This window comes from Pavona decussata, unplaced genomic scaffold (genome assembly GCF_977016875.1).
Source record: "Pavona decussata unplaced genomic scaffold, jaPavDecu1.1 SCAFFOLD_48, whole genome shotgun sequence".
NCBI lineage: Eukaryota > Metazoa > Cnidaria > Anthozoa > Scleractinia > Agariciidae > Pavona > Pavona decussata.
Genome location: NW_028145470.1, coordinates 5774616 through 5797446, shown reverse-complemented (window position 1 = coordinate 5797446; position 22831 = coordinate 5774616). Strand labels below are relative to the sequence as shown.

The following is a 22831-nucleotide window of genomic DNA, read 5'->3' as shown; positions in this document are numbered from 1 at the left end:
TCTCGTTTAGGGTTCGGTGAAGAAACACAGAATTACGCGAAGAGAAACAGAAGTCAAATTTTCTTTTCAACTTGTTTTGTTTACCGCATTAGGGGTCAAAATTTGCTTAAGCTACGCCCAGATTGATCTCCTTTAGGGGTCACAAAAAGCTTGTGCCACGCCCAGATGTTCTCCTTTAGGGGTTAAATTCAAAATTTCCGACGAGCATCCCTGTCTGTTCCATATGGGAGTCCCCCCCCCCCCCCCGGGGTTGTCGTTTCCCTTCAGAGTTCGAGTTACCGGGGTTCTATTGTATAATTGACTTTCCTAAAACGCTAAACACGGGGGAAAAGGGCATCACAATGACAGGTGCATAAAGAACATGAATTATAGTTCTCTAAATAGCATGTTATCTACACTTACAATAACACGTAAAAAAATGTCATAATGATACCAGAAAACGTATCAAATAAGCTAACTCACTCAGTTTTCTATAAGTTACTTTCCTATAATTTTGTTTTTTCAATTTTTAACACTAAAGCTTATCTGTAGTTCATTTTAACTTTCTGTGTAATTTATGTCTGCGGCAAACAACCCCTTGCAGAAATTGGTAAGAAAATTGCGTACATCCGTGCAGGTTACTGGGAAAGCAATGCTACGGACATTTATGGCGATTTGGAGGCCGGATGCATAGGAAGAGAGACTTAAAGGCCGAGGAGAAAAGATCGTTGATGTGGGAAAAAAAGAGCAGACAGTGGAAGAAAGAGCGCCGGCTGCACCGTCTTTGAGTAACGTTTGCTCAGCTCACTTAGCCTAGCTGTCTTCCCCGTCATCAGCTTGTAAGAGAGACCGATGTCCCAGGATTGGCTGATTCAGCCGAGACAGACGCTAATCAGGCAACTAACTATTATCAAAAGCCGCCCAAATTATCTCTTGTCTGCGCATAACGTTAATGATGAGCAACATAATTACGAAACGTTTTAAGGTCCATTTTGTGCGATATGTTATTACATCGCTCCGCGCTGAAACTTGTAAACCGGATGAATGAAAACAATTGGACAAAAGTTTTATCCCAAAGAACTTTTCTTTGTAATTTTAAATATTGACTCATAGTTTAAGTGAGTAAATATGAACCGAGAAAACAATTGAGTCGAATGGTCTCGTATTCAATCCACGTATTTGTTATGTTGTGCCCTTATAATTACCCGCCGGGTAGATACCAGTTTTCATAAAATGTATTCGAATTGTCGAATTTTATACCGTAAAATTTCCCAAGGATGACCTGATTAAAAAGCATATACACGAACCACGGCTGGGATATTGACGATCTACCACGAGAAGCATTGCATAAGCATCTCATTCCACGTTCCTTCCCAAATATATTGATAAACCAGTTATTCCGATGAGAAAAGCAAAGATTTGGTAGACAAGATCATGATCGAAATATATTAAAGAAGTTTTTGTGATATGTGTTACTTGAGTTTTTCGAGGTTTATTAGGGACTCAGTTGATTTCCATTCAGTTAAGCATTAATCGTAAAATGGACCAGCTGGCTAATTTCCTTTGAATCTTCAACGAAACCTTAGGCATCAAGGGCCAAAGTTTTAAAAAGTATATTAGCCGTCCGCGTTCAATTTGGATGAAGATTATGAAAATGTTTCACCGAATGAGCGTTACAGTATGAGATTCAGCGATTGAAACTTCACTGTCACCGCGAATTTTTCTTTTCTTTTCTTTCTTCCTTTTTTTTTTTTTTTTTTGTATGAATCATCATTACTGTCAAATCCATAGCCTCATTAACATCCTCTAAAACTCGATTCTTTTTAAAAATTTCGACTGCATTAAGCTTTCTAGAACGTTGGCTTTATTAACTTGTAACAATAAAACGCGATAAAGTAATAAAACGACTACCATTTAGTCACAAGGTTCTTTTTGGTTGAATTCGAAAACATCAGAATCAGTTTTAGTGAGTTTGATTACGAGAGCAAACGCGGAACAAGATCATTCTATGTTCGGCCGTGAACTCCGCTTAAAACAAACCAGCACAAACTTTTAATCTTTCCGGTAGAAACTTCGGCTTATAGACCAAAACAGACCTCTATGCTGAAAGGTGAGTAATTTTTCTCTGTTCAAGTAAAGTGAGGGTGCGTTTCTTTGGGAAAATCCGAATCCGGATTTTCGATCCAAGATCACCCGGATCATGGTGTATCAAAGAAACCGACGAATCCAATCTGGGTAAGGATTCATCGGTTCATTTGATGCACCATGATCCGAGTGATCTTGGATCAAAAATTCGGATTCGGGTTTTCTCAAAGAAACGCAGCCTTAGTTCTAGTTTGTGGGCTTAAATCGTGTTGAATTTTCTCACAAATTATGTTTCATAAACTGAAATTTTGGCGTATCGTAAACGCTGCGGTGAAATTCAAAAATTAGGAAGCGAATTTATCGATTGGGATTTAGCTAAAGATGAAAGCGCCCAGTCGCCTTTTAATTATTTCCATGCATTTATCTGTAAATTTTTTCCTGCATTTGTGAACGTTAAATTGGTACATTTTATTGGATACCGCAAGCTAAAACTTACAATTTTTGCAGGAAAAGAGAAAAAATACACGGACGCAAATTATCAGACTTTGAGGACACTCTCGCATGAAATCGAGGCAAGTGGTCAGCCAATCCAAGATGGCGCCCAAACCCTGAAATCGCACAGCATCCGGAAAGAAGCGACACGAATAGTATGCGTTCTCCTAACGTCGAACGCAATTATAAAACGCGTGGGTTAATGGGAAGGAACCCATCAAACCCCGCGCTAGTGATCACGTGCGTATTCTTCTTGTGACAAAGTGGGAACGAATTGCACCGTACCGAAAAGATGCCAATTGCTGCAATTACTCATATTTCTTAGCGTACTAAAACCCTAAAAATCTCATCAAAACGTACAGAAAAGACCTAAAATCTTCAAACCTAGCATACACAAGGTTGTGGCTTTCTATGTGCCCAATGACTATGTTAGGTTCACAAGATATTGTGGTAAAATGTACAGGCGCCGTCTTTTTTCCGTTCGTCGGTTACATTAGGATTGGATTTATCACCAGCGACACTAACTTACTTCGGAAGCTCGGGAAAGGGGGTTGGGGAAATAAAAGTGCTTGTTTCGGACTGACTGAACAAGAAACATTCTTCGAGGGGAAAATTTGCGTCCGTCAAGCAACAATGTTTTTAATTCGATTAAAAAAGGTTTTACTGCTTTCGAAAAGCAAATTTCGCTTCTTTAACATGTTACTTACATGGCTGACCTGCGGGAAGTCAACGTTCGATTGAAATGCATGAAACTCAGTAATTGAAGCGGATATTTTAATTGTCATAACTTTAAGAAGTGTTTATCCTCAAATGTGAGATTACTCAACTCACTTCCTTAAATTACGTTACATAAACTGACCGCGCGAGTTTGTTACTTGTAAATGAAATATAAATATTCTTTTGAAAAAAGGATATTTTTGCCGCCAGTATACAGTTAAAAATATGAACATGAAAGTAGAATTCTGAACACTATTTACAAAGAAAAGAAGTTATTCACGGTAAATTTAATTAACAAGAAACTAAATTGTCCAAATTTATTTTGAACCTTTCCTACGAACATCGACTCGTGATGTCGGTCAAATTTGAAGTCATCTTCTTTCGCGATAAGAAATAATAGTACAACCTTGGAAACGACCGGGAACTGTTAGATTCGCCCAAATGCAAAATCGCCCATCGTGAAGTTAATTCGCCCAAAGGAAAACGCGGGTTAACACGATGTACCTCACAACAAAGAAACGATTTGAAAGTGTTATACCTGCTTGTTTAAAGACAATTTTTTTTCAGGTTTTCTATGCATACGAATGCCGTCGAGATGAGTTGAGTTCTTCGTGGGCGAATTTGCATGTGAGCGAATTGACTGTTAATCAAATTATCCGGCCTGTAAAAATTGCATTACATGCAATGACAGTTGCGTGACCACTGCGTGACTTCGAGTTCTCACCCCTTGGAGCCCACTGGGACCAAAGGTTTCTTTACTTTTTACAGGACTATAAAAATAAGTCTTGTCTCTCCGTTAGAATTTCGTCTTCATCATGGCCATGCTTTGCTCTGCCTTTGTAATACATTCTGTCATGCGCACAAGCGAACATAATCCGATCTGAAGAATATGTCGTATATGACTACACCAACTGTCACATGAAGCTGATGATCCTTGGTGTTAAAAAGATCCTTTGGATGAATTTCCGGAACTTACGGAGATAGACTTTTTGTTCTTTCCAGCTGTAGTCTTGTCAGCCCTAAAACGAAATGCTTAAATTATCAGCTCCTCTTTCAAACTATACCTGGCAAACTCACGCATAACGCAAAACTCCCAAGCCCGCGGGTCGAGTACAGATAGTCCATCCGCAAACGACACAGCGGCAAAATGAGTGCGCATGCTCCGTAGATTTGTGATTCGAGCGAGAATCGATTACGAATGCTCCACTTCAATCGCCAAATTCACACCTGTTACCACAATATTTTTTTTGTTGAATAAGATATGTGATGGAGGAAGTTCGAAGGAACCTTTCCTGAAAGCGGCAACGTTATCTATTTTGATTTGGGCTTATCCCCGCGAAACGAAAACAAACAATGGGAATTTTAAAAATGCCGCCATTTCGCAGCGTAAGATTGCTCACGCGTGACGAGCATGCGCACTCATTTTGCCGCTGTGTCCCCGCAAACACGTCTTTCATCCAATTTCCAAAAAAATACAACAACAACACAAAAACAAAAACAAATCATATTACACCAAATCGACCGATCTTGCTATGACGTGGTTTTTGAATTGTGTTCTGAGATATCATCGAAAATCTTCGCTTTATCTTCGGAAATCATCGAAACTCGTCGAGTTATCTTCGGACATACTGGCCCTACCGAGCAAAAATCTCACGCACTGGACACGGAAGAAGTTTGTCATGTGTACGAAAAGTAAGTTGACGACTTCTTCGTTTTTACTGGGACATCTACATCTTTTCAGACCTGACTTTTCAACGCATGACTTCCGACAAGTTAGACACTCAACACTTACGTTCTATCCTTGGTGGCTTTGCCAGTGCTTTTGAACGCGCTAGATGCAACAGAGCTTCGCGCAGCCGCACTAGCATTAGGAGAACTTTTCCAAGCGCTACCGGATGACGTGCTAGTGCTGGGACCTGCAGTTGTGGGGGGGAGGGCTGAGGATAGGCTTGGAAGTCTCTGTAGACTGGAGGATGGAGAGCCCTTGGAGCTCCCGCTCACGTTTCTTGTTGGCGCAGTTTTCTGAGTTGTCTTACCGGCCGCATCTGTACAGGACAAAACAAAGGCGTTCAGATATATGCAAAGAATCTTAGAGAAATTCATGCATCTCATAAGTGCCTGCAATGACAGTCACATTTGCTGGAATACCTTTCTCTGTTCCCCAACCCCCACCCCCCCCCCCCCCCCCCGTCCTCCAATGTTGATATAAAAAAAACGACTTGCAAAACAAACAACTATTTGGCTAAACATTGAGGGGAGGGGAGGGTCATGCACATATTTAAGTGTACTCTGATCTTTAGCCAAGTGTTCCATCCAGGTAGTTATGTCGAGTGTTGTAGGGGCGGGGTTGTCTAAAAACGTATCGATCACGCATCAACTACAACCAAGGAAAACTAGTCGTCCTGGTTACGTAATCCACAAACCCGTAACTGTTTTACTGAGAACAGCTAAGAAAATCACATGGAGTATGACGCCTAAAGTTTCTAAATCTCTATTTTCACTTGAACTTTGTAACCTGCAGCTGCATTGTTTTTTAGGGTTGGGAACATTGTTCTGTTGTTCGTTCTTTTGTTCTTTCGACCAACCATGTAAGATGTTGTAAACGGTGCAGATCGCCCCAAAGTGCACGAAAAGAGGCGTTTAGGTAATCGTCTGAAAGCTTTGCATTATGAAACAAAAATAATTCTATTCCACTTACTGGAGCCCGAGTTGGAAGGTGTGCGCTTCAATGGTACATGACTATCTGACTTAGTTCCTTTACCTTTAGCAGCAACAGCTAGATCGCAATAAAAAAAAAAAAAAGAGAAACGAAAAATAAAATTAATAAATAGTCAGCAAAAAGGCAAGCACTTTCACTAAGATCAACCTTCCTCACTTTGGCTACTACTAAGGGTAGTAAATAAACCAATTTGATCGCAATAATATTCAAGCTCGACAATAAATAAATATCACAAATTTCGTCCTGAACAACAACGAAAAACAAACAGCAACGCAGGAAAGCTTTCTCAACAACTTCCAACTGAATGGTCACACTTTATCCAGACTCCAAAATTAGAAGCACCTTGTACAGCATAATAAACCGCACCACAGGAAAGTACTGCTCGGTAGCTTTCATTTGAATGGTCACACTTTAGAACTTCATCCACAGAATTTAAAATTTAGAACCACCTTGTACAGCATAATAAACAGCACCACAGGAAAGTACTGCTCAGTAGCTTTCATTGAATAGTCACATTTACAGGGTTTCATCCACAGACTCAAAAGATAGAACCACCTCGTACAGCATAATAAACAGAATTATAGGAAGACACTGCTTGGCATTGAGAAGCTTAAGAGTAAAGCCAACATGCTGGCGGCATGTATAAACTGATACAAAAAGCATGCTCTTCACAAACTGTAGTTACTTTTTCTCTTGTCGTCTTTAGCTCCTTTCTTTCTCGGATCTGAAACTCTGTTTGCTCCAGCAAGTTCCTCTTTTTCTTTTTCCTCCTGCAAACGACAAAACATGGTTGATGCAAGTCCCACGACAACCAGTTCTTTATCTTATCTTTATCTTTTTAGAAACGGAGGTTACTGAGAAGTCTTCTTACATTGCGTGGTTGTTACGGAATACAATATCTCTACTGCAAACTGCTTTTCTTCTGGCAAACTGGATTATATTGCGTTTAAAAGAGGAGTTTGTTGATCAGTTACCATGACTATTAAGAGTCTTTCTTCCTCTTCCTTCTGTTGATCCATTTTGTCATCTTCGTATTTTGTTTTGTCTAACTTCATGAAAGCCTAGAAATTAGAGACAAAGTCAAATTTCAAATTAACAAGATAATTCATATCAAAAACTAAAGCTACCCTAACATACACAAAGTATTATCCAGTAGAAGGTCAAAGGCTGATTTGCAAAAAATATCACCACCTGTCCACAAACCCACAAATTTAAGTTATTAAAAGTTATTAAACGGCAGTGAAATGCTTGGTTCATGCAACGTGTTCTAAATAATGTCGATACATTTAGGATTTAAGTGTGACCACTGAAAAACTATTAGCAGTACTATTCAGTGGAATGTTTTAGGATGTATAAGGGAGTTCTAGCGTTTGAGTCAGTGGATGAAATCCTTAAGGGTGATCACTCAAATAAAAGCTACTGGGCCGTACTTTACTGTGGAGCTGTTTATTATGCTGTACAAGGTGGTTCTAACTTTTGAGTCAGTGGTCATGGACAAAATCCTCAAGAGTGACCATTTAAATGAAAGCTACTGAGTAGTACTTTCCTGTGGTGCTGTTTATTATGCTGTACAAGGTGGTTCTAACTTTTGAGTCTGTGGATGTTGTCCTAAAGTGTGACCATTTAAATGAAAGCTACTGAGTAGTACTTTCCTGTGGTGCTGTTTATTATGCTGTACAAGGTGGTTCTAACTTTTGAGTCTGTGGATGTTGTCCTAAAGTGTGACTATTCAAATGAAAGCTACTGAGCAGTACTTTCCTGTGGTGCTGTTTATTATGCTGTACAAGGTGGTTCTAACTTTTGAGTCTGTGGATGTTGTCCTAAAGTGTGACCATTCAAATGAAAGCTACTGAGCAGTACTTTCCTGTGATGCTGTTTATTATGTTTCACAAGGTGGTTCTAACTTTCGAGTCTGTGGATAAAATCCTTAAGTATAACCATTCAAATAAAAGTTACTGAGCTGTACTTTCCTGTGGTGCTGTTTATTATGCTGTCTTACTGAACACAACAATGTTGACGAACGTACCTCTCTTACAGCAGTACACACATCTGGCTCTTTTTCAGAGCTTAGCAGTTTTCTGATACACTGTTCCAGTTGCTGTAACAAGTGCCTGTCTGTCGGTAACTTTAACAAGGATTTCAGACGTGGTGGAATTGTGCAGAACTTTAATCTTACATTTAACACTGGGTCCTGTGTGAGAAAATCACAATGCCCTGTTAGTTGTAAAAAAAATGGGTCCCTTCCCTAAAGATGGCAAATTTGTGTCTTGAGGATGATGATTTCATTTTGTTTATTTCACTACAAACATCACAAAAAAAAAAAACAACAACAAAATATGAGTGGAAGAAAGTTCAGTTGCTGTGGTTGCAGCTTAAAGTCAGTCAGAGAAAGTACTGTTCTAATGTTGCCTGGAAGGGAGTTCCATAGTTTAGCAGTACAGTACTATATTTAAAGGAGTGTATACCATAACTAGCTGTCAATGTCAAAGATGATAATGAAAGATCAGAATTGCCTTTTTTAGAATTTTGACCAAAATGACAAGTTAGACCCACTGTGAATTCTTCATTTCATTGTTAATGTCATGGTTTTGATTTATGAAAGACTGATGTGATGGTATATTTCCAGCCTGGTGAATGAATGAGAATGATGATTATTCTAGAAAGTGATGCAGGCATACTCGGAAAAATGGCATTTACTCAGAAAAATGGCCTTAGTTTAATGGCCTTAGCTCCCACGAGTCTCCTGTAGCTCAGTGGTAGAGCATCCGAACTAGTAATCGGAAGGTCTTCGGTTCGACTCCTGATAGGAGCACTCGGATTTCTTTTTTCTGAGTATGCCTGCATCACTTTCTAGAATAATCATCATTCTCATGGTTTTGATTTGTTTTACCACGTTAACCAATACAATGATGTGCTGAATCCATGAATTACAATACCCTCTGGAGTATGCGGAGGTGTCAGGTTATTTTGAAAGCACTGATCTAAACACCAGCAATAACAAGGAAACTGGAACTCCTACTGCCTGTTCCGAAGCTCAAATTGAGATTGGGAGAGTTTTAAATGTTTCATAAAATCAGAAATTGGAGTCCATCACAGGAAAGATCACATCAAAAATTGGTCAGTTTACCAAGTTTGAGGTTCCGTCGTTGGATTGCAGCCATGTAGAAGGCGTTCAAAAATCTGAAATATTAGAGACTGTATGGATTTGGGGGATGCCATCTCAGAATTAGAGAAATTTGAATGGAATTGGGTGACCTTTGACAGGTCACAGCCTGGTTACTACACAGTGATACATAACCAAACTTGGTAAACATTCTAATTTCTAGGTGATCTTTCTGGCGCTGGGGTTCATTTCTTTATATGAGGCAATTTGCCCAGTCCCTTTATGAAATTCGGAATGGGGAATTGTGAAAAAAATTCAATTTTCAACAAATTTTCACTCTCTCCTAGGAGTATACAGGATGTTCTGTATGCCTCAAACATAGCCTATGGTTGGCATAGGTCACTATGACTCTCACTGAATCTCAGTGCTCAGAGCTTTCTACTTGATTGGTTAATTGTTTTGCTTGCATTTTTTTTCCTGTTTACCAGAAGTAATTTTGTTGATTTGATCTTATAACATTTATTACAACACATCTATATCACTTACCGAGCCCAATTCTAATAAAAATTCAAAGAAATTCTCCTTGAAAAAACGCCGTGAAAATAATTCCATTATAAACTTGCAAATATCTATGAATAATAGTCTACTTCTGTAGCTCTTTCCTCTTCCACATTCTGAAAGGAAGAAAAACAAAAAAATAATTAAATTATTTTAATATTGAAATATTAATGGAAGATATATGCCTGTACTGTTATACAAAAATCAGTTTTCTTTTTGTGTCTACAGTCAACAAACAACTTATGGACTCCCTCTTTCTTTGCAGACTGAAGCTTGTAAAAGGTAGGCAAAGTTGCACTTGCGCCTAAGTCGCCAACACAGCTTGAGTCCAATGGGAGCACTTGGCATTTTGCCAAAAATTTCACCTGGAAATTTTGGAAACTTTCCGTGTTAAATGAAACCCCTCGATGGTTGATGAAAATAAGGCCTGAAGGAGACTTGGTTTCAATGATCTATTCCAGTGATGGGAAAATTATCCATCACCATCAAAATAATGATTGTTTTTTGTACTCCTCACTGTCAAGCCATTAACCCATTTGACTGCAACCAAGGTCTATAAAATATAATTACCATACCTTGTATTAGTCTACAACACAATTCTTGTCTTTGTTCAAATCTCCTGTTATATCGGATGAATACACATAATGTGTGTGCTGCCGCCAGCTTTACAGGTAAAACACGCTGAGGAGAAAGAAAAGCACAGTTATGGTATAAGTCCTCCCAGATTTAAGCCCACACTCTTCTCACCCTCATTTCTTCAGAAAAAGGTAACTAAAATTAATTATCTTTTATGAGGGTAAACTGGCATAAGATTTTTGCTTAACAAAAGGGGAATGCAAGTAAAAATGTCGAAGACCTACCTATCTAAGATCAATCACTATGACAGTGGAAAAATCAGTTTAGCTGTCATAGTTTGGTTTGTCAACAGAGTTGATACCTAAAGGTGAATTGGCCACCGTAAAGAGATTCTAGTGCTGACGTTTCCAGCATAAGCCCTTACTCAGTGTGAATATAACCCACATACAACCCACAATTCCTTGATTCCCTCTGATGAATGGCTAACACTCGAAACGTCAGCACTCCAATCCCCTTACCATGGCCAATTTACCTTTAGTTATCAACCCTGTTGATAAACCAAACATTTGTTTCTACTCCCCACCGACGCAGCACCACAGTTTCTTCAGAAACTAATTTCTTCAATTACATGTAGCATCATTAGTGATTGCAGCAATCATATAAGTGAATAAGTACATTTGCAAATCAATTAACAATACTCACATTTGAGGATAATAATCTGAAGAATAGTGGAACAAACTTGTAGTATATCTGATCTGAGGTCAAACACTTGGGAAAGCATGAAAACTTTTCCAATAATTCCACATGAAGACGCCAATTGCTTGATGAATCCACTGCTAGTTCACAGGCAATCAATGAAGGTATGAGGTTTGACAAATTATTAAGCTGAAAAAAAAAAAAGAATGGTCGGATGGTTCTAGCTTTAGATTCTGTGGATAAAATCCAGTGCTGTTTATTATGCTGCACAAGGTGATTCTAACTTTTGACTTTTGAGTCTGTGGAAGAAATCCTTAAGTGTGACCATTCAAATGAAAGCTACTGAGCAGTACTTTCCTGTGGTAATGTTTGTCTCGCTGTACAGAATAGCAGTGACTTTTGGTGTGTGGAAAAATTCTGAAGTGTGACCATTCAAATAAAATGTAGCAATTGAGTAGTACCAGAAGCTGCTTACAAGTCTTAGCTGGTACTCAACATTTAGGAAAAACTTGCTCAATTTTTACACTGGTAAATTTGGGAAGAGAATAATTAAACCACTCTTGACCATTTTACTCTGCCTCAAAAGTTCAAAAGTTAAGTAACAATCGATGATTATTATACTTATTAGTCCCAATATAGACCTGCTTGTTCTCTTCACTATTATACACACATTTCTTATGGTAAAAGATGGGAGAATTTGTTTATAAGTACCTTGGTATCTGCCAGAGTTGAATGACCTCCACTAGCTAAACATTCTAAACTTTCTGGTAAATTTGGTATAAGACCTTCTAGTACCTAAAAAAAAAAACAGGGCAAAACATTTTCATATCAGTACCACAATGGATATTGCAGGCTTTCTTTAGAATCATCTCACAGCTTAATAGCTTTTCTAAAGCTGACAACATGACAAAAAATAAATCATGAAATTATTTGAGTTCTAGATAAAAATTACAGATGCAAGCATTGCTTTCTTACCTCTATAGATTCATCCTTTAATAATATACTTAAATCTTGTTGAATTGATCCAACATTTGTTCCTAATAGTTTTGCCACCTAAGAAGTGAAAGTAGAGTTATTAGCAATTAGATTAGTAAGGTATAAGACTGCAAACTAAACCTTCCCACCAGGCAATAACAAATTATCTTCAGCTGACTGGTAAGACTATATTTTAATACTTGATGTGCTCAACACCTTGGTTTGTGTAGACTTGTGAACTATTGGACAGTAACCTTAAACTGGTAACTTACATCATTAACAAATTGAATGGCTAACTGAAAAGAGGAGAGGATGTTTCCCCTTGTATCATAAACTACATTGTTCATGTTGGTTCATTCATTCATCTGTTCATTAATTTCACTCAATCATTCATTCCTGTACTATATTCAGTCAGTCAGTCAGTCAGTCAGTCAGTCATTAGTTATTTGTGTTTAAAAAATAAATTGGGAACAGAATAGTGGTTACCATTTGAAGGAGTGCCTGGGGATAAGGCCCTAAGTGACTTTTGATAAATTGCTAGATTCTCCATTGAATTGCCTTGTATTCGTTTGTGAAACAAAAGGAGAATTTGACCTTACATGTGGTACATCAAAAGTCACTTAGGAACTTATTCCACACATCCCTTCATTTGTGCCTTTATATCCAAATACTGGATCTCATCAAACACTCCTGAAAATGCAGATCTTCTAAATTATATCATTGAATTTGTGTTCACTTGCATCATTACCTATAGTATTTATTTCTTTTCCTGTACTTTAAAAATACTTTAACAAGACAGACTTTCAAGGCAAGCGTTTTCTTGTTTTGCAGTTAAAAAATTATCCTCAGCATCCATCTTAACATCCAAATAATTAATGTCTGATAAATTAATTTCTCTTACCTCATGAAATCCACACGCTATAGTTCTTCTGACAAGAGCATGAGGATCTTCTACAAGGGAGTGAAATGTGGTAGCAAGTTCAGCTTGAAAGCTGGGTGCACCACAAAACAGCAGCATTGCCTGAAAATTTAATATAGGGAAGCAAAATTTACTCACACACAGTTATCAAACCTTCAGGAAGTAAAGGAAAACCTATCAGAAGCTCCATTCTGACAGACACCTGAGTCAGTGGACACTTCCCTAACCCCTAGATGGGAGGTTTGGGAAGTAACGGAAGAAGTAACCACTCCTCCCTTTCCCTCTTTCTCTCCTACGACTCTTCCCCCCCCCCCCCCCCCCACCCCCAACCCAGTTACAAACTGAAGCACTCACTGGGAAGTTAAATGCACAGCATCTTCGGCATTCTGCTTCAGGGTCATCATCAATAGTGGCACCAGACAACACAGAACTCTGAAAATTAAAAGCAAAATTAAGCAAATATGCACCAGCTGAGGAAAAACAATTGATGCCTAGGTTAAGGGTGGCACAACTTTCATGCATACTGGTACTTAACATATGAGTGAACCAGCTGTAGGGGTCATTAACATTTTTTCATTCTCAACAACTTCATCTTGTGTTTGCACCAGTCAAGGTAAAACAGTGCTTTCCTGTGGTGCTGTTTATTATGCTATACAAGGTGATTCTAACCTTCTGAGCCTGTAGAAGAAATCCTAAAGCTGGCGACACACCTGGCGATTCTATGCACCAATCGCTGTGATCAGCGAAAATTGCCAAATGTGCCCAGTGCAGTGATTGCCATGTTTCGCCGATCACCATGATCAGTGTTTAACATCGCCGTCATGTGGCAAGTCAGATATCTGCGATTAAATTCGATCCCGCGATTTTCTACGATCATCGCTGTGAATCGCCAGTAAAGTCAAACAATCAGATTGGGCAATTTTATCACGACTTTTCAAAATGCCCCTCAATGGAGCCCAGGAACAAGGTTGAAGTGCCACATCACACGATCAGTGAAAAAATCAGTCGCTGGTGATCAAATTCACCTCGATGGGTATATAAAATTGCCAGGTGTGTCGCCCGCTTAAAGTGTGACCATTCAAATGAAAGCTAGTCTTTGCACCAGTCAAGGTAAAACAACCATGTGCATGCCCTTTTCTCTATTTAAGTACACCAAACAAAGGCTGCATTTGGCATTCCACAGAAAATTAGATTTTACCATAATTCAATTCTGCTCTATTGTTCAATGAGTGACTTGTTTACCTGAAGAGCGAGGGTGACGCTGCCTACTCTGTTGTTTTTGTTGGGGTTGCCACAGAAGCTCATTCTCTTGTAGAATTCTAGAAACCATTTCTTCTTACTGTCATCAAGGTTAACTAAAATCAAGATAAACAGCATGAAGTTAGAACCACATTCACATGACTTGGTTTGACTCCAGTACATTTGGTTTTGAGTCTTGGCTTGTCAAAATGTTGTGATGGCAACGCTCTTTCAAGAGTCTTGATGATCCCAAGAGCTATGCAAATGATGTCCTAAAATCCTGGTCCATTTCAACCACTTCATATTGGTTATGGGTGAGAGACCTAACAAAGCACCACATGTAGTTAGGTTGGACACTGGACGGTCGCAAGGCTAGAGTGAGGCCAATGACGACTCCAATAAGGACTGTTGAGACAGAACAGGATGAGGTAAGATATACAAGCTAGAATACGGCCGAAGCAGTAACACAAAACAGGGCGGGTTGGACAGTCAGCGTGATTGTCTTATGTACCTTTATCATCATCATCATCATCATCATCATCATCATCATCATCATCATCATTATCATCATCATCATCATCACCATCCAATCATGCTTCTGGCTGGAAAGCAATGATGATGATGATGATGATGACGACGGCAGCACCTGTCTCTCCAGGTTGGTGGTTTTCCATGGCTTAACAATGATAAGTGCATTTTATCTAATTGTACATTATATCTGTTGACACTAAGGTTCCACTTAAAAGGAATCACCATTCTTACCTGACAACCCGTAGGAAAGTTTTCCAAAAAGCTTGGCTACTGTTAGAAGAGATTCTGAACATTGCTTGGGAATTTCATCACAGAATTTTTGAACCAAAGGAATTATAACAGCTGTACAAGTATCTGGAAATTTGAAACAAAAAAGTTATTTGGTTGCAGTAGAAACATTACACTAAAAGAAAGATTATTGCAATGTTGATCACAAATACTTAAGTTTTCAAACAATCCTGCTTTTCATTGTTGAATAATTTATCACTGCCTTTTAAAATGCTGTCATATTGAGCTGCATAAAGAGCCATTGGGATTAAGCAGCCTTAATAAGTCACCTTGAGGTGAAGAGGGGAGAGGAGGGATACAAGAAAGCCTTTTAACAAAATAATACAACTTAGGGATTGCACATCCAAAGTGTTTTGTATTGTCTCTTATTCAATTCCTCACCATCATCAAGAAGACTCAGTAAATTGGTGATAGTTTCCAGTCCTGCTAGTCTCACGCTTGTCTCCTCATCATTTGTGAGCTCAACCAACTCTGGAATTATTATACTTTGCGTGCTTTCCAACCTGTTGGATACAAAAAAAGATTATATGCTTTACATTTTTACACAGATTTGAACATTCCCCTATAGCTGATATGATAAAACCACTTACAGTGGGTTCAATTATTTTTTGGGACTCATAGAGGACCAGACTGCTAACATCTTGAATTTGCGAATGGGACTTTGGGCGTGATGCTCTCGAGTTGAGTTTGCCTATAAATTCTGAAGGTCTCTGAAGAGTCTCTTGGCTGAGACGAAACGCCACGTCAGATGAGCCACAAACATTTCACAAGTATTTGACAATTTTTCAATTCTTTATTGTATAAAATTCAGAACATACTTCTCTTATTTATTTTACAGCTTTTTTGGGAGAGTAGGGATAAATTATGCAGAAGTGAGAACACAGATTTAGGTTTGATTCCTAGACTCAGCTTCATAATTACGTGGGTTGAGCCTCTGGCTCATGATAAAGCTTGTGAAAGCATTCCCTGTGTTATTGACATTTATTATAAATATTTATTACTGTTCTTTACTTTACTTTAATTTACCTTACTTTACTTTGAGAAAAATTGCAGATAGGATCAGACTGTGACAGTTTCCGTTCGAATAACACGTAACAAGTTACTTGACAACGTAAGCAAAACAAATCCAACCCTTACCCGAGAGCTCTAGCTATAGTTTCCAACTGTTGGCACATACATGCTCTGACTTCATAGTCAACATCTTGACACAACGATGCCACAAGAGCCATTAACTCTTTCTTTATCCTGAAAGATACACCACAAATTACATCATACATGTAACTATTCAATAACCTCATCAGAACAAAACAGTCTTGCTCCAAACAGCATGGCAACTCTTAAGTTCAGACTTTTTAATTCAAGTACTCACCAGTAAGTTTCAAACTTTGGAGCAATTTGTCCAAGTAGCTTACAGCTTGCAAGTCGAGAGCTGACTGACTGGGAGAGTTGACCTTTGGATATAGCAATACCAAGGATCTGTGGTACAGATAAATGTATTAGAATGTCCATTTGATCAAATAGTAAACTTCACATAAATAATTTCAGATGTTATACATTCACTTTGACTGACAGCCAATTACAATCTAAAGGTGATTTCTAAAGTGACGTTTGCGCCGATTTCGGTAGCAATTTAGATCCTCAAGATGTGCCTCTCTTACAACAGCCCTTGAATTGTCAGTATATCTTTTAGTGTGATAAACATACGAAATATCCTCAAGAAACAAATAGTTATTAAGCCAACAGTGCAACAGTATGTAGTGATTTTTCATTGTGCCAACTTGAGGAGGCTTCAGTTTATCCAGATAACTTACAGTACAATGCACATAAACCAAATTTTTGTCACAATGAACACAGAATGGCTTGGTATCTTTTCTGACATACATGTATTGTCATGTTCTATGTCACCTTAATTAACCACTAAAACAAGGCAAAGATATTGTGATCTAATACCTTCAGATATTACTAACAAACTCTGAGCTTGAACTTGACTTCCCTGGTTTTCAGCAAATTAATTGACAACTTTATTGAATCTTACAGTGAGACCAACTCATTGCTGCATTATGTGCCACTTGCTATACATAAAGGATCAACATTACTGAATATTGGCTAAGCAATTTAGTATGCAGTGAGCATGAGAAATCAGTAAATTATATCTTGTGCTGCTCACCTCTCTCTTGATGACATCTTTTGGAAGAAAATCAATTGAGGTCAGGAGAGTCTCAAGCCAGGCATTTGATACAACTGAGATGACCAAACAAACAAAAACAAGAGCTAAGTAACAATCTACAGCCCATCTCAAAGAAACATGAATAAAGAGAAAGGTAAAATTACATTTGGGATTCAGGGGCCATTTTGTAGTACTAAAAGGTTCCTAGGCTTGAAGTACAAGGGCTGTCATTAAGAGGCGGGGGCCAGGGATTTCCCCTGGTTACTAAGAACGTGGCCCCTGGCTATTTTCATAGGAAAATAGAAGAAAAATAGAACCAAAAGAAATTCCTAGCTGTTTGATTCCGCGCATACTTGTTGTATTTATCCAGCAACTTGAAATCTTAGTGACAGACCTGGCCCTCCTAAATGCATATAGAGAAAGAGCGCAGGACAGTGGAATTTGACTGCACCAATAGCAGTAACCAGGGTAAGGGAGGCATGGAAACCTTATGTACCAACTGGTATAAAGAGCAATGCTGGTGGTGATGGTGGTGATGATGATGACAATAGCGACGACAACGACGACGACAATGATGATGATGATGATGATGATGATGATTATGATGAAGAAATGCATAACAAACTAGAAACTTCGTAAGACAGAAAAAAAAGGATGTGTCGAGAAAGAGAGCAACAAACAGGACTTACCTGTATCCCTGTTGTTAACATTGTGCAATATGATTGGCAGAAAATACGAGCCAAACATGTAGGCTGGTATTGTTCCATTTTGAATGATGCTTGAAAAAGACTTGGTGGCTTCCAGTTGGACATGAACAGGAGCAATGTGCAAGTATTCCTGAAACATATCATGATAAATTGAACTTGTCACCAGTTGAAGAGCCTGGAAACAGGTTCGTCACCAGTTTGACGAGCCTGAGGGGGGGGGGGGGGATAACCCTTTCCTATACCTTCCATAGGAAATGGTATCCCTTTCACATACCTATAGTGGAAACACTCTTTTATTTTTCATTGGGTCCGTTCAAGATATTTTGAAAGGCCCTTTTGCAGTGCGACGCACCTTACTGTGGCCACCCAACAAACTTTTTTTACAAGTTAGCCAATCAGGATACACAAATTTGATTAATGGTCAAGCCTCCTTGTAAAGTCCATCAAGCAAGAGACGCAACAACAAATTATTGAAACATGTCGTTTTGTATTTTATGGATAACTTGTACAAAAAAGTTTGTTGAGTGGCCACGGTAAGGCGCGTCACACTGTAATAGCTAAAGGACAGGTTCCCTTACCCTTTTCTATACTTCAGCCTTTTATATACCTCCATCCTGAAAAAGGTACCCCTTTTGGGTGGAGCCTCCCCATATAGTGCATTATAGGGGGTACCCCTCCCTATAACCCAATAAGCCCTAATATCAGTGATGTATGTTCTCTCCACTGTTTTCTCCATATTTCTTATAGTACTTGTTGGGGGAATTTGTTTGAACATCAGGACAAACCATCTGGTGATCATTTCCTTTATTTTTACAACCTGTATGTAAGAGCAAACACTGACATTGTAAGGAGAAATTTAATGCTGGTTTGTATGACTGGGGGTATACATCATACCCTCAGTCATACAAACGTCTATAAATTTTTCATTTTTCAACTTACATTTTCTCAGCTGATATTACACCTGATATACTGAAGCTTTGCAGGGTTACTAAAGTAAAAGTGCTGTTTCTAGTGCTGGTATACTATTTTAATTTTAACTTATTTGAATTTTCCACCCTTTGGAGAAGGGTCTAATTATCAACTTCTGTGCAACCATGTTGACTGATGTTGAAAAGTCTGACTTTAGAGAGATTTGGAATTGCGTTTACAGCAAACAGCAAACAGCAAAGGTGAGATTCACATTTCCATTGTCTCGAAAAAAAGGAGTACATACATGTAGATGAGAATAAGAATGATGCATTGTTCAGTGAGTGAAACAGGCATGCCTGGAAAAAAGAAATCCAAGTGCTCCTATCAGGAGTCGAACCTAAGACCTTCAGATTACTAGTTTGCCTGTGTCACTTACTGAACACATCATTCTCATTCACTCACCAAGCTTAAAATAATAATACCATCACATTTAGACCATTGTGCATAGATAAGAATAGTGCAAAATAATTCTGGCCTTTGATACTGATGCAAAACTACTCAATTTTGCTGAGAAATTGCAAATGTAATAATTATTGTAAATACCTCCATTGGCTTTATGCAAACATTTGTGACTTACCCGAAGAACTGGAACAACCCTTCTATTGACATCAGCAGTGTTTTTCTCTAGCAGTCTGGGCAAGTTGGTGATGATGCTGATTTTTTGAATTTCCACTCCAGAACTGCAAAGTTAAAATTTAATATGACAACACCTGAGTTTTAAAATCCAAGACTTAAAGAAACTGTATAAATAACAACATTCACCTTCACTGTAAAATAAAATATACATGTAGCTAGCAAACTCAGAAAACAAGATTTCTCATCCTAGCCACCTGCAGTCAAAGATGATTGATATTATTTTCTGTGCACTAGTAGAGTTATTGTTAGCAAAACTGAACCATCATTTTAACACGTCCATCGATACAAAATGTGTTTTTGGCTCTTGAAAGTGACACTTAAAATAGGTGATACTGCCACTTTAACTTAGACAAAAAGGATGAAAAGTTTTTGGCTTGAGCAGTGTTTGAGCCCACGACCTTTGTGATGTCCATGCAGAGCTCTACTAACTGGGCTATGAAGCCAACTGAGACCTGGTCATTTGTGACTTTTTAATATACCCATAAAAGATGAATGCAATATATGAAAGTCAATTATAAAAAATGCTGTATGGCAAACTAGAAGACAGTGGCTCAGGGTAATGACTTGTGTGCATCTGTCCTGGAAATTCATCACATTTTTGTTAGCAAAGAAGATGCCCCATGAATTTAAGACATTGAGCACAATGAACTAATGACATGCAAAAGCCAGTTTTGCTTAAAAGAAATGGCTCCTATGTTAAATATTAATTTTCATGAAGCACTTTCAGTGCCAAGGCTAGCGCTGTGTTTTAATATAAAATTTTGAGAAGCCCTAACACAGCCAGCTGAGAAATCCTGGTTTCCTAGAAATTAAATCTGGGGTAACCAGTAAGTTGGCATGATAAAATACAACTGCAAAGTAATTAACATCAACAACAGGTGAATGAGTGCACAAAAAACTTATTTTGGCAAACAAAGGAGCAAAATAGCCATAAATTGCCTGATAAGCTACCTCATTATTTTATTTTGCATTTATGCTGCATTGTATGCCTCTTCTCTTTTAGCTGTTCCCCTGAGCAAGATGGAACTTCCTGAATAGTTTGGGGTCATGCTCCCAAACCTTTTGAAACATTTTGTAACTTGAATTAAGTTTAAATTTTGAAAACTGTTAGGAGGCTTTGGACCGGTTGGCTTTGGAAGGTGAAAAAGAAACAAAAAAAGTGGACTTGAAACCGAGACTTCCGCCTTCAAGAGCATGCGCAATCTCAAAGCAGCACTTAAGCACAACTTATCTCAAGATGTCTTATTTTGTTATTCAACTATTATCTTTGGGCGTCAAACCATCTCACACCCGTGGTGCAATGATTTTAACAGCTAAAGGACTTCAGACTGCCCATGAAAATATGCTAACCAGCTTGGAACACCTCTAGATGTTTCTCCATTGTATCTTCTCCTTCTATTTTGTGCGAAATCCTGGCTAACTTTAACCAGATTCTTGATCTGCTGATTCTTCTTGAGCCTTTCAACTTAACTCTTTTCTCACCAAAATACAAAACACAAAAGGCTATATATTGTTTTCATGTTTATGTTATTGGATATTTAGTGAGCTTGGGCTGCCAGTGTATTTCCTGGTATATTTCATAGAAAAAAGAAAACTAAAAAATTCTCTCTGCCCTGACAGGGACTCGGACCTGTGACCACCAGATCGCCACATTTTGACCGAGCAATACCCAGAGGTCTGGGGTCGGGGGCCACCACGAGGGAAAAAAAAAAAGAAAAAAAAAGCATTTCTTTAAGCAGCGCGTCACGCTACGTGATGGCTGCTTAAAAAGACAAAAAGTTCAAGTCCATTGTAAATTTTTATGGGAAACACCTCAAATCCAATGGCCACTTTAATTTTTATTAAGCATTACTAATTTTATCTTGTCACCAAAAGACAACAGGGATCAACTTTGAGTTAGATTGGGTGTAGATAAAACACAGCTTTGAATAATTTATCACAGCGGTAGACAAAATAATAAAATACATCTACTGTTAGTGAACTAATGAAAGCATCTGGCAAAAACTGGCATCTACAAATAAAATTTAATGCACATAATTACAATGAGGGAATTGTTATGAAAGCTAGTAGGCGAGATAAGTTGGTAGAGACCACAGATGGTCAGGGTACTGTTTGTTTTGATGACTTGTTTTGATCAACTCAAAACAGTTTCTAAAAATACAACTGTAATTATTTTACATAGACATGTATGTAGATGAGTTCTGTTAGCAAGACTGCAGAAAAGTAAAGGCGTGCATTGTGAACTAAGTATTAGAATATGAAGATAGTAGTCATTTTCAAACGTAGAAAACTGAAGCACAATAATATTCAGTTACACGTGAATTGCTCAATTGAGTTTTAACTGGCAGTTAGTCAATACTCGGGCCTCTTCAAAAGTCATACTAAATCTCCACGATATTTGTTCAATGCTAACATACCAGCTCATTACCACAACACAAACATACCCAGACATTAAAATATTTTAGAAACTCTAGACATCTGTCCGTAAATACAGGGTTATTTAAGTGGTTTGTGCACTTAATGCTTCAGTAAAGTCAAGCTTGTAAAACGGAATAAAATCAAGCTCTTAACGCATATGGTTATAAAGCTTGTTTATGCATGAACAGTAGCGACGTTGTGTTCTGCCTTTTTGAAGCTATGACTACAAAATTACACAACAACCAAACTCGGTCAACGCTTAATTTAGAAAAATATTAATCCTTCTCACAACAAGCGTAATCCAACAAACAAAATAAAAAAAGACCGAGAGACACCGCAATCAAGCACAAATGCTCGTTGATCGTGACGGAAACCTACAAGCTGGAAATCTACATGAAATTAACAGTCTCTCCCGCGATGTCTACTATCTTGAAAAAAAGCCTGTATATAGTGGGAGTGTCGGCATTTTCGGTTATGTTTAATTGCTGGGATTATCACAAATTAACAGTGCTATTTGTGGTTTTCCAATCAGCTCTGGCTCACCTTAACAGTAGCACGGCCCGCTCGATGTCATCGAGGTTTTCGTCGACTGTGAGTCTCTCGATTTCTTCTTGAGACTGTCGCGAGAAAAAGAATATTTGAAAACCGTTAGCAACTAGTACACAAGAAGACCTATATCATTTCGGTTATTGCCAAAATACACTCAATATTGACCTTGAGTCCTCGTATGGAACGCTCGGAGCGTAACTCTTCCACATCTTCCTCTCCCAGGGGTCCACCAACAAACGCTCCAAGGCTGGCCATTTCAGGAATGATAGCAAAGGCAGCAAGCCCAGCTCATGCTGGAGTGCCTCGCAGCTCCACAAAATATGCCTCTATGTTTCATTTACTATCATCTTCGTGTGTAAAAATCCTTAAAATTGCTCAGCTAATCCATCTGTTTTCAGAATTCATTGACGGTTCTTGGAGTATTAAAACTTTACACGGCCGTGTATAAATTCCCGTCGTCCCATGCGGCATGGATGCAAAGATGGCGGCAAAGATCAAGTATCGATTT

General features: G+C 38.4%; 2 protein-coding genes across 3 annotated transcripts in view; both read right to left on the bottom strand.

Moving 5' to 3' along the window:
• Positions 1-3308: 3308 nt before the first annotated feature.
• On the bottom strand, positions 3309-22781 carry LOC146481984 (serine/threonine-protein phosphatase 4 regulatory subunit 4-like). The gene is made up of 23 exons (XM_085108085.1): positions 22489-22781; positions 22318-22391; positions 19298-19400; positions 17734-17881; positions 17045-17118; positions 16247-16353; positions 16015-16122; positions 15259-15380; positions 14821-14943; positions 14062-14174; positions 13174-13251; positions 12802-12921; positions 11901-11978; positions 11637-11720; positions 10932-11114; positions 10229-10334; positions 9642-9769; positions 8019-8183; positions 6967-7053; positions 6678-6762; positions 5972-6049; positions 5066-5318; positions 3309-4292 (listed from the first exon to the last, which is right to left on the bottom strand). Exons 1-23 carry the CDS (start codon positions 22576-22578, stop codon positions 4214-4216), a joined length of 2586 nt encoding a protein of 861 aa, XP_084964211.1. The 5' UTR covers positions 22579-22781; the 3' UTR covers positions 3309-4213.
• LOC146481982 (1-phosphatidylinositol 3-phosphate 5-kinase-like) overlaps positions 7519-22831 on the bottom strand; it is a 99148-nt gene continuing 83835 nt past the window's right edge. The window contains exon 41 of one of the 2 annotated variants that reach the window (XR_014864377.1): positions 7519-7851. The gene's annotated coding sequence lies outside the window, so the exon portion shown is untranslated. Of the gene's footprint in view, positions 7852-11237; positions 11278-22831 lie in introns of those variants that run through there. The other variant, XR_014864378.1, reaches the window with a different exon arrangement.